This window comes from Charadrius vociferus, unplaced genomic scaffold (genome assembly GCF_000708025.1).
Source record: "Charadrius vociferus isolate BGI_N301 unplaced genomic scaffold, ASM70802v2 scaffold567, whole genome shotgun sequence".
NCBI classification, from domain to species: domain Eukaryota; kingdom Metazoa; phylum Chordata; class Aves; order Charadriiformes; family Charadriidae; genus Charadrius; species Charadrius vociferus.
Window position 1 is genome coordinate 442,868 of NW_009649304.1, and position 10,239 is coordinate 453,106.

Sequence of the window (10,239 nt, forward strand, 5' to 3'; positions counted from 1 at the left end):
CATGGTGAGCCCCTTCCCCCGGGCCTCCCCACGGGGCTCTCCCGGTGTGGTGCTCTCCCGGTCCGTGGTCCCGCCGCCGGGGCTGCTCCTCCTCGGCCGGGCCCGCGGGCGTGGGCTGGGCGTGCGGGGGGTCACGCGTGGCGTGGGCAAAGCTCGTAAGGAGCTGCTTGCTGATAGGAGTGGGAAAAAGCGTTATTAAATAGGTACATCCTCGAAACCGCGAGGTGAATCATATGGCAGTGTAGACCATCTTCGGGAGGAGATGTCCCTCTCGCGCTCCCTGAGGTCCGTCGTGCGCAGTCAGCGGCTGAAGGAAGAGCAGCCGGTCATGGGAACCCTTCGGACTGCACATGGTTAACGCTCAGTGGTAATTGTACCCCACAAATAGAATGTACGCGGTTATATGTGGATAGGAGAAGATCTCACAAGTCCGTATCCTCTTCCTCGTGCCTTAGCTGCAGAGTTGGAGAATCTATCTTAAATCCAGAAAAGTGGTCGGCTTTAATAACACGGGGCCCTTTTAGTGTGGCTTTCATGTCTAAGCTCGGTGTGATGACGCAAGAATCGTGTCTCTCTTCATCAGTAATAAACTTTTTGTTGCTCTACCTGAAATAATGGGACAGGGAGAAGCGTAGCAATTTTCAAATATACAATCGTTTTTGTCAATGCTTTGCTTTTTTAGGTGGAATTACTTTTTCCTTTATGATGGTTCAAAAGTTAAGGAAGAAGGGGATCCTACAAGTGCCGGGATTTGTTATTTCTATCCATCTCAGGTAATGTCTGCTTTTATTTCGGTGTCTGTGTTGTGGGTCAGTGCTGATAATTCTGGTTCAGGACTGGCCGGGCTTCCAGGTGGAGCTTTGGGTTCGTTCTTATCTAGTGTTCACAAAAGTTTTAAGGAAACTCGCGCAAGGAGAGCCAGGCGGAGCGGGGTGGTGCTCCTCCGGGCTTGCTGCACAGGCGTCCTCGGGCTTCTGAGGCTGGGCACGGCGGTGGTGCTCTCTGCTCCCTCGCTGTGGGTTCTGGTCAGTGGCGTTGTCCAGCAGGGGCCAGGTCTGTTCTGGTGACGTGAATAAATACACAGAGTGAAAGTGCCCCTAAATAAGCTCTATGCCCTTGTGCGGCCTGAAAAAAAAAAAAGCTGTCCAATTATTTTTTCCCCAGAAGTCTGCCTGTGCTACTGCATTTATTTTATAATTCAATTGAACTTATAATAAGTTTTTATTTATAACTGAATAGAGTAGTGTGGGTTTTTTTTCCCTAAGTCTTTTTAAAAGGAAAGAAAAAAATAAAAGTCTTTCTTCTCTGCCTTCCTCGACAGACTCTCCCCGACCAGCAGGAACTGCTGTGCGGACAGATTGCCGGAGTGGTGCACTGCATGACTGAGATTTCTGGAGTTCCTCCAAGTCTCATTCGCCTGAGGAAGCTCAAGTTTGCAGTTGTAGTGGATGGAGAGTATCTGTGGGTGAGTTCAAAAGATCTGGAGGCAGTCGCAGTGTGAAAACAGCGAGAGTCTGAACTACTGTGTCAAAGAGGACTTTTTTTTTCTTCAGGGAGGGGCTGCACACAGGTAGACCCAGGGAGAGAGAGGGTGGGAACTTGCAATGCACAATTTTTCATTGCAAGGGAACTTAAATTTGGTTTGCCTCAGGCTACAGCTGTGTGTTGTGGCAGTCACTTCAGCTGTTTTGTGAAAAGCTTCACGTACCTCATTTGTGTGTCCACACGCAACGTGTTTTCTTAAGATGTGCTCAGCAATGGCTGTAAAAAGTTGAGCTCTGCATCATTGTGTGCATCCGTGGGTCACTGGCAGTGACTGGAAACAGGGTTCCATGTGCTGCGATTCATAATAAGGACTCAGCCTCCCTATTTGATAGTCTGATTGTTCTTTCCTTCTAACCCTCAGTATTCCCCGCTGCAGGGCTTTGTCAGTGTCAACAGACATTTAGCATATAAGAGCAGCGTGCGGCAGAGTCATGACAAAAATGCCTCAAACCATCCCCTGGAAACTGGGCTGAGACCAGTCAGACCTATTTAATTGGCAGTGCCATTCAGGCTCACTGGGCGCTCTCTGAGGCAGGCGGCCTGGTGCTTCTGTGTCTCTCGGCAACTGAAAACCTAAATGAAGCATCTTCATCGCTGTAAATAACGAGTTAATTTGAATATTTTCACATACTTAGTTTCAGGAAAATGTTCTTAGCTATTAGAGCACTGAGCTAGGTCATCTAACGTGGGAGGGGAGTGTGTCTAAAACACTGGAATTCTGTTTTATTTATCCTGTCTGTGCCAGGGCTCTTCTGTGGGTATTTTTGAATCTCCTTTTCATCTGACTTGTGAATCCGGGGGCTGGTTGCCTGCCACAGAACCGCTTGTACGCCTTTGATACTCATTTGAAAGTGATAAGAGTTGTTCTCACCTGCTGTGCCTGGGTTTTGTCAGTAAACATTCTTCATTCATGGCTTTCTCTGTTAAAGGTTCTGGGCTGTGCTGTTGAGCTCCCCGATGTCAGCTGTCGACGGTTTCTGGAGCAGCTGATCAGCCTCTTCACCTTCTACAATGGACCCGTGCACCGTGCCTACATGGTAATTAAAGATCAGCAGCATAGGAAGAGATCTTAAAAACTTTCCATATCGGCCGAGCTGTCCCCAGGCACATCTGTGCTGGCATGTTCCCTTATGTTGTCTTCCTGCCATCAAGGGTCAGAGCAAGCTCACGTATCAAACAGTCGGGACCTGGAAAAGTGTACAGGCCCATCCTGCTGCTGCACCGAGGTAGTGTGAGTGTCTGCTAAAAGTTTCCGAGATGTTCAGTCTAAAGCGTTTCCTCTCGATACCATCTTCCTCCTTTTCCTCACAAGATTTATCGCTGTGTGAGCTGACACAGGCGGGACGCAGAAACACCCACAAAACCACGGATGAAATGCAAAGAGTCACTTTAATCTCGCTGCCTCAACAGCCGGGGGGTCTCCGAAGCAGCGCCTGGGCAGAGGCAGACAGGCACCGTGGAGCCCGGTCCGTGCTGGAGGGAGTTACCGAACCTGCTGTTCTCGCCTGTGTATCAGGGATTCGGGCGGGTGTAGTTCACCGCTGTGCTTTGATCTTTCCCGCAGCGGGGCAGGAATCTCAAGCATGTTCGACAGGGTGCCTCTGAGTCTGTCACAGGCCTGCGTTTTCTAAACACAGATGTTCTACTTGTGGAGCACACAAGACTAAACAACCATTAGTATATATATGTGGTTTTTGAAGCCTCGGCTGCAGGTCACTTGAGTGTGTTTACAGTCCTCCTTGCCAATCTTCTGTTGTTTTCCCCCAGTCACTTACAGGTACTGTCCCAGATTGATTGCATCTAACCATCCTGGACGCATTAAGGCTGCGCGGTGACAGCCGTGTGGATTTTTGTTGTCCGCAGGCATTTTCTCAGGAGGAACTGAGCAGGCAGTGGGACAGATACGTTAAACATACCCAAAAAAACACCAGTGACCTCCACAAGATTTTCAATTCTCTCTGGAATCTGGACAAAACCAAGGTAAGAGGCTGTCCTCTGCAGTGTCTGCCTCTAGAGCTGCCCTCGTGCCAATGGGTTTGTGTTTATTTGCTGTTTTGAGCATTTCCCGGGATTCTCTGGCCTAACTCCTTGTGGTTCTCCCTGTCTAGGTGGACCCCCTGCTTTTACTGAAAGCAGCTCTCATCTTGCAAACTTGCCAGCGGTCTCCCCATGTCTTGGCAGGCTGCGTTCTCTACAGGGGCTTGTAAGTAACCGAAGGATTTAACTGCACGTTAAATGGGCCCCTTCCCAGGGCTGGGATCCCGGAGTGCATCCGGGGAGCGGAGCAAGGGCACTCGCTGGCTGTGCACACAGGGCTGCTGGTTGTTACTGGCGGGAGCATGAATGCTTCAGGCAAGGTGATCCCTGTCTGCTGGTGTATTTCAAAGAGGATAAATGGTTATTTGCGTTTATCAGTGGGAGAAATGGAAGCACGAAGAAATTAAAGGTTTGGGTTTGAGCGTAACCTGCTGTCTTGGATACTCAGCAGGATGTGAAGACTGAACTTTTTAGGCTTTTTAGGTGGAAGTCACCAAGAAAAAGAAAGGTGTGTGAATATTATTCTTTCCCCTTTGTGTTCTCTTTGCAGTCTTGCAAATTCAGTGCACGTGTGTGTGTGTATATATACGTATTTTTGACTGACTTATTGGCCAGGACCACTGTCTATACTGGTAGAAAGTGCACAGAAGAATAAGCCAGAGTTTCCCCCAAGAAATGCCTGCTTCTTCCAACCGATCATAGCGGAAGATGCGGCAGATGTGGTACTGAATGACATCAAGGAAAGCCTCAAAGGTGTCCTTGAAAGACAGGAGGTGGGGGATTCTGAGAATTTCTTGGCAATAGCATTTAAACACCATTTTTCTTTGGCATAAGCTGTTCCTGTAACACCTTTTACGAGCACTGGAAATATGCCACAATGTGTGCATCTTTCCAGGTCTGACAGAGGCAGACCAGGCATTTTTAAGGGAGTGATCTCATACTTGCAAGCAGGACACGGAGCATGAGTCACTGCAGCACCTTAAAGCTGGCAGCATGTTGCAGTGGAAGTGGATGTCTGACTTGAGAATGGAGTCTTGTCCTGCGCCTGCCCGTGGCCACTGCGTGTGTCTCGTTGTATCGCTGGTCTGTCTGGTAGAGATTTTTTTTCACCAAATGTCATTAGAGTTTTCTAAACGTTGAATCTTACTACAACACTGCGAAGGGCTTTGTGTTTGAGATAAGCTTCTCCTTCTTTAGAGTCTTTTGGAGAATCTCCACAATGCATATCTCAACAAGACACGGACAGAAGACCCAAGAATACCTTTGGAAGCCCTGTCCGAGGGGCCTGTCCTTGCAGCACTTTGAGCACTAGTCTTTCCGAATCTTCTCCGCTGCCTGCAGCTCTTCCCGGGGTGGCAGGAAGCCTGTATGGACTGGTCTGTCTTAGATCTTGACTCAGCAAAACCAGATTTGTTTAATTAAATGCCAGCAGGTGGTTTTCCTGAGTTTAGAGTGGAACTGACCCAAATACCAGAAAACTAGAGTCCTGGTGGTGACTCAGCTTGTGTTTCTCTTGTGTGGCAACGTGTTAGCTCCAGCCCACGTGTGGGGCTGGCCCTTCAACCCCTGCAGTCTCTGGCAGGGCCGGGAGAGGTGGGTGCAGTGGAACCTTCGAGACGCCCCCAGAGATCACCCAGCTGTGAAATGGGGCGCTGCAGCACCCTCAGTTTTTGCTCAAAATACAAGTCTAGTGTGGCACTACTGCTGGCTCTGCCTGTCCTCGTCTACGACTCAGCTTCAGGACACGACGCCCTGCTCACGGATGACTTTGTTTTGTCCTTTTAGGATTGTGAGCACTCAGCTGCCACCTCCTCTCACTGCCAAAACGCTCTGCTCATGGATGACTTTGTTTTGTCCTTTTAGGATTGTGAGCACCCAGCTGCCACCTCCTCTCACTGCCAAAGTTCTCCTGCAAGGCGATGAGTCTCCAGGCCAGGTATGCTGCTGAACATGTTCCCTGCGTGCAGATACCCACTGGTGCGGATGCGGCGTGGGAGCTCTTGTCACATAGATATTACATGTGCCATTGCTGGGAAGGACAAATACAGATGCTGATGCTAACAGCTCTTATTAGTTATGATTGAGTAAGGTTTCAAGACTTCTGCACTAGGAATTTGCCTTTTTGTTGATCTCTAAGTTACTGAATTCATGAGTTCCCGCCTGTGTGATGTTTTGATTAGCTTTTTACCCAAGTTTAGCTATTTAGTGCTAAATATACACACCATGAATGTCTGAAAGTGACTAATAGAGCAATTTTCGTTTGCATTAAAACTTGTTGAAAGTAATTATTTATGTGGTTCAAGATCTCCCACAAAAAAGCCATCAAGATCCAGGTATGAAGAAGGCTTCTGCTGTTCCTCTGGTTGAGTGAACCAAATTTTTGTGCCCTGAGCAGGCAGTAATGGCAAATTGTTGTATTTGTCCTTGCTTTCAGGTGTATTTTGGTTCTTGGGAAGTCCTCTTGACTTTGAGGGCTACCTAAGGAACAAACCACTGCCCAGCATGGTAAACCAGTCACGGCGTTTGCTGAAGGGGGTGGTGTGGGGTCTGCTGTAGTCCCAGGGAGGCTGAGGAGGCTGGGAGAGCGGTCCTGGCGGCATTGATGGCGAGTGTTGAGTCATGCCACGGAGCTGATTCTTGGCTTTTCTTTCAGAGTGAGCCTGGAGGTGAGGAACAGCGGGAGCCTGGTGAGCATCCAGCTGCAGAGTACTGGTTGCCAGGTGCACAGCAGCAGCATACGGGCAACCCTCTGGGGTTGCGTTCTCTGCAGCGAGAGCATGATTTGGTTGTCTGGGATTCACGTCAAAGCTCTTACTGGATGCAGGAGTGCATCCCTGAGGGTGTTGCAGCCACTAGTCAGCATGTGCCAGTGGGTGTTGTGTAATGAGCACTAGTTCCTTCCTTTGGCTAAGCAAAGGAGTTGCTCTTTTGGGTTTAGTTGTCAGTGCTGCAGATTCCCAACATGCCTGCTTTAATTCCAGTTACCCGTGTGCCTACTTGGCCATTGTCGGAGCCCTGAAAACAGATGGCTGATGCTTTCAGTCCAAACCTTCAGTCATCGTTTTTGAGCATCGGTTTATAGATATTCTGCCAGGATGGTTAGGAAAAAAAACACTAAGGGAAAATATAACTCTGTCAGGCATTAAGTGTATGAGGAGGACGGGAAAATGCTGCTCAGTCAGACGTGGCCAGTTTGTGGTGGCCCAGGATGCAGGATGATAGCGTGCCTTCTTCTGCAGAAGCCTTCAGGCTGATGGAGTCTGGCTTCTGTTCTTTATGCTGGGGCATGTTAATTTAATCCTCAGACCTCTGTTGCTCTTGCAGATTCTCCATTGCCGCCGGGTGTCCGTATCATCCCTGTGTTCCTCACAGAAGATGAAGTCTCAGTGCTTCGAGACTTTCCAGTGGAGTGGATGACTAGGTAGGAAATTAACCTGATGCATAGAGAGGCCTTTGCCCCAAGGGAACTAACACGGAACGCTGTGTCCTCGCGAGCCGTGTTGCTGTTTTCTCTGATACTAACTCAAACGCTGTCATCTGACTGTTAAAGCCACCTGAGGTCTTTCAGGCTGGACAGAATTTGTGGTGTCCGTATCTCTGTTGTGAAGCAGCCTGAAGCAGAACTGTTTCCTGAGTCCAACTGTTTTTGTTTCTCAGTTCTCGGTGCTGCTTAAAGCCTTTGTGCTTTGTGACTAAGGGCATGATGCTCCCAGGAGGCTGCAGTGTAAGAGGCCCATGCTTTTACCTGTGGCAGACCTTAGCCCATCCTTTTCCAAGGCATATGCTCTTTGTAGCAGAGAATAGATCAGCTATTGAACACTACCAGGAGGTGGTAGTGTTATTAGGTATGTAATAACTCCAAACAGCTCCTACTCGGTAGTGTAATCAACTTGTCATCTCCCACTAGGTCGTCCGTGTCCCCAGCAAGCCCTAGAGGAGAGAAGACTGCTCTTTGCTCCCAGGCAGTTTCGGAATCAACAGGAGTTCATGAAAACCAAGACCTGAGTAATATTTCTGTGCAGGAGTCCCCTGAGCAAGCTTCAAGCGCAGCTGCACCAGAAGATGCTGTACAATCGGGCAGCCCTGGGAACACCGGCCCTTTGAAGGGCTTCCCCGAAACGGAAGCCAGCGCAAGGAATTCTCCAACTGCAAAACTGAGCACACCAGACAGCAAAAGCTCAGAGCTCAGTAGAAAAGCGTCCTCCCCGTCAGAGAGAGGCATGGAGCAGCTGCAGAGCCCTTCCACACTCCATACTGCTGAATATGCTCAAACTACAGGTCCGTATCTGGAAGGCTTTTCCTTTCCGAACCCTTACGCCCGGGAGAGTCAGAATGTGGGGAAATCCCTTGTGGACTCTGATGTTGAGCAACGCAGTTTCCAAAGTAATTCTGCAGCCAGTGGCAGTGCACCCGTTTGCTCTTCTGCCCAAGAATTCAGCAGAAGGAAGTCGAGTGGACAAGAGCAAGGGACTCTGAGCCAACACAGTGTCTCTGGAGAAAGCAGTGGTGCAGCTGGTGGCGATGTGCGGGGTTTGGATTGTCCAGCTCTACAATCCGAGCTCCGAAGCAGGAGTGAGCCGTCAGCTGCAGAGGGTCAGCAGAGTCTGCCCGGTGACCCAGCAGAGAACGCGCACAGTCGCGGGAGCGGGGAGAGCGGCCGGCTGCCTCGGGTGGGCAGTCTGGGAGCGCAGCCCGGTGTGGAGTCAGGCAAACAGTGCCGACCGGTTAAAATGAGCTTATATGTTCACTGTATTAAGGGGCTTGTGCTCGCCCTGCTGGCTGAAGATCACCTCCGAGAGGACCAGAGCTCCATCGAAGATGTGGTAAGTGAGAAAGCTGTTCCACACCTGCAGATCCGCTCACTGCTGCTTGTCTGGTGGTGGTGGCGGGGACAGGAGTTACAACTGAAGAGCGAGCACTGGATCTCGCTTCCCGTCTCTTTCCTCACCTGCTCTCTGTTGTGCAAGGCAAAGCCATTTGTCTTAGGGTTCGTCACCGCAACCGAAGCTGCGGGGGAGGTTGTTTGCAAACGTCAGGCAGCGAGCCTGAGAGGTGTCAGTGTCGTCTCGCAGGCGACTCCTGTTGCCTGTTGTTGTCTGTCGGTGCCAGCGCCGGAGCAGAACGTGTAGGTGTGACCGTCAGACAGCCCCACGGGCTGCCAAGGACCTGTGCTGGATTTGGGATTTGTTGGGAAACCCCGTCAGTTCTGTAGTGCTTTTTGGAAAGCAAGGTTTGTTCTTTGTTTAACTTCCACTTTGCACGTCGCAGCTTCTCACTCTGGAAGCACCAGAGACGCGTCTGGCAGCACGTCCCCGACTCGTTTCCCATGTAGGTGAAAATCTGGCTGTCGGAGTCCCCCGCCTGCTCTCCTGGTGCTGCTCTCCAGGGACAGGAGTGAAGAGTGCCCTTTGGGCATTGCAGATAGGTGCTGTACCGGAGCAATCCCAAATTACTCTGCTGCAGGAATTGCTTCAGTGCCCAGGCGTCCCTGCCAGGCGGTGCAGCTCACGGGGCTGCGGGGGAAGGACGTGCCGGCCCCCGGCGTTTCCCCATGAAGCATTAGTCTGCAGAGCTGCCGCCTGGCCTCTGCTTCCCTACCGGGGAGCTGAGTCAAAGCTGCAGAGGCCTGTTTGATATGCCAGTTGCCATAGGAACAACCTAATTTCTTTAACCGTCAGACTGGAAGGTGGAGGGAAGCTCAGACTAATGCTGGCTCCCAGTATTAGCAGAGCCTCAAGGTTACTCCTTTTATTTCCGAGCTCCGGGACTCGGAGGCTGTGGCTGTGACACCCCCCCCCGCATCCCCTGAGCAGAGGGATGCCACCTCCGCACGGCATGTGAGGGTTGCCGTGCCCGGGAAGGGATTGCTCCGAGATCGGCAGAGGCCAGGAGGTGCAGCCTTGGCCTTTAGCACCGGACACGGCGCGTTGCTCTGTCCCCTGTCTGCTCGTTTCAAACAGGCAGCGGCACGATGGCTCCTGCTCTACCACGTCTTCCCCGGTTGCAGGGAGAGAGGGGGATGCAGGCAGGTAGGAAATGATGCGCTCCAGAGCTGAAGGTCGTTCCTCATTGCACAGCTACCCTCATCTTCTCTGGGTTCCCTCCAGTTGTGGCTCTGGTCCAGCCGGCGGCGCAGCTCTGCTGTGCCCGATGGCAGCGCGGTTCGCGGCAGCCCGTGCAGCGCCCGTGGCTGGAAACCAACCTCTGCTCTGCTTCATGTCTGACCTGCCATGAGAAGGAGCCTCTGGAGGATGCAGCTCGTGTGCGAAATGCCTTATTGGGGGGGTTAGCTCTGCTGGGGACACGTTGCACCTCCTCCTCCCGTCAAGTGCCTGGGCAAGGCCAGCAGCGGGCCCAGCCTGGCTCAATTTGTCATTCAGTTCATTAAGCCTCAAAATCAACTGCCTGACACCGCTGCAGCGCGTTTCAGTTGATTTTTCCTTTATTTATTTATTGCCCTAGGGTTGACAAAGCCCTCTTCCATTCAGGTGGTTCTTCTCCCAAACGTGCTGCTTCCATCTCACATACTCTTGCTTTGGATCCCATCGCGGCAGAACTGTGCTCTCGCACAGCTCGGGTTTTGACTGCGATTGGGTTCTTCTGACTGCACCCTTCTTCTGGGTGCAGGTGTTTGTTATCTCCTGGAAGAGATGCACC

General features: G+C 51.1%; 3 protein-coding genes across 3 annotated transcripts in view; 1 reads left to right on the forward strand and 2 right to left on the reverse strand.

The window, feature by feature from the left end:
- The window catches only part of SRRD (SRR1 domain containing), a 2,375-nt gene extending 1,839 nt beyond the window's left edge, over nt 1-536 (reverse strand). Inside the window, exons 1-2 of the mRNA XM_009889164.1 lie at nt 427-536; nt 38-170 (exon numbers count right to left, since the gene is read on the reverse strand). Of these exons, the coding sequence (XP_009887466.1) occupies nt 38-170; nt 427-536 (243 nt within the window). The remainder of the gene's footprint in view (nt 1-37; nt 171-426) is intronic.
- Nucleotides 1-10,239, reverse strand: part of LOC104290097 (beta-crystallin B3-like) — a 369,903-nt gene that overhangs the window by 43,432 nt on the left and 316,232 nt on the right. The window lies entirely within an intron of this gene.
- The window catches only part of HPS4 (Hermansky-Pudlak syndrome 4), a 13,706-nt gene continuing 4,153 nt past the window's right edge, over nt 687-10,239 (forward strand). The window contains exons 1-9 of the mRNA XM_009889157.1: nt 687-773; nt 1,322-1,465; nt 2,475-2,582; nt 3,409-3,525; nt 3,654-3,748; nt 5,446-5,518; nt 6,236-6,269; nt 6,907-7,003; nt 7,490-8,405. Coding sequence (XP_009887459.1) covers nt 1,379-1,465; nt 2,475-2,582; nt 3,409-3,525; nt 3,654-3,748; nt 5,446-5,518; nt 6,236-6,269; nt 6,907-7,003; nt 7,490-8,405 — 1,527 coding nt within the window. The 5' untranslated portion in view covers nt 687-773; nt 1,322-1,378. The remainder of the gene's footprint in view (nt 774-1,321; nt 1,466-2,474; nt 2,583-3,408; nt 3,526-3,653; nt 3,749-5,445; nt 5,519-6,235; nt 6,270-6,906; nt 7,004-7,489; nt 8,406-10,239) is intronic.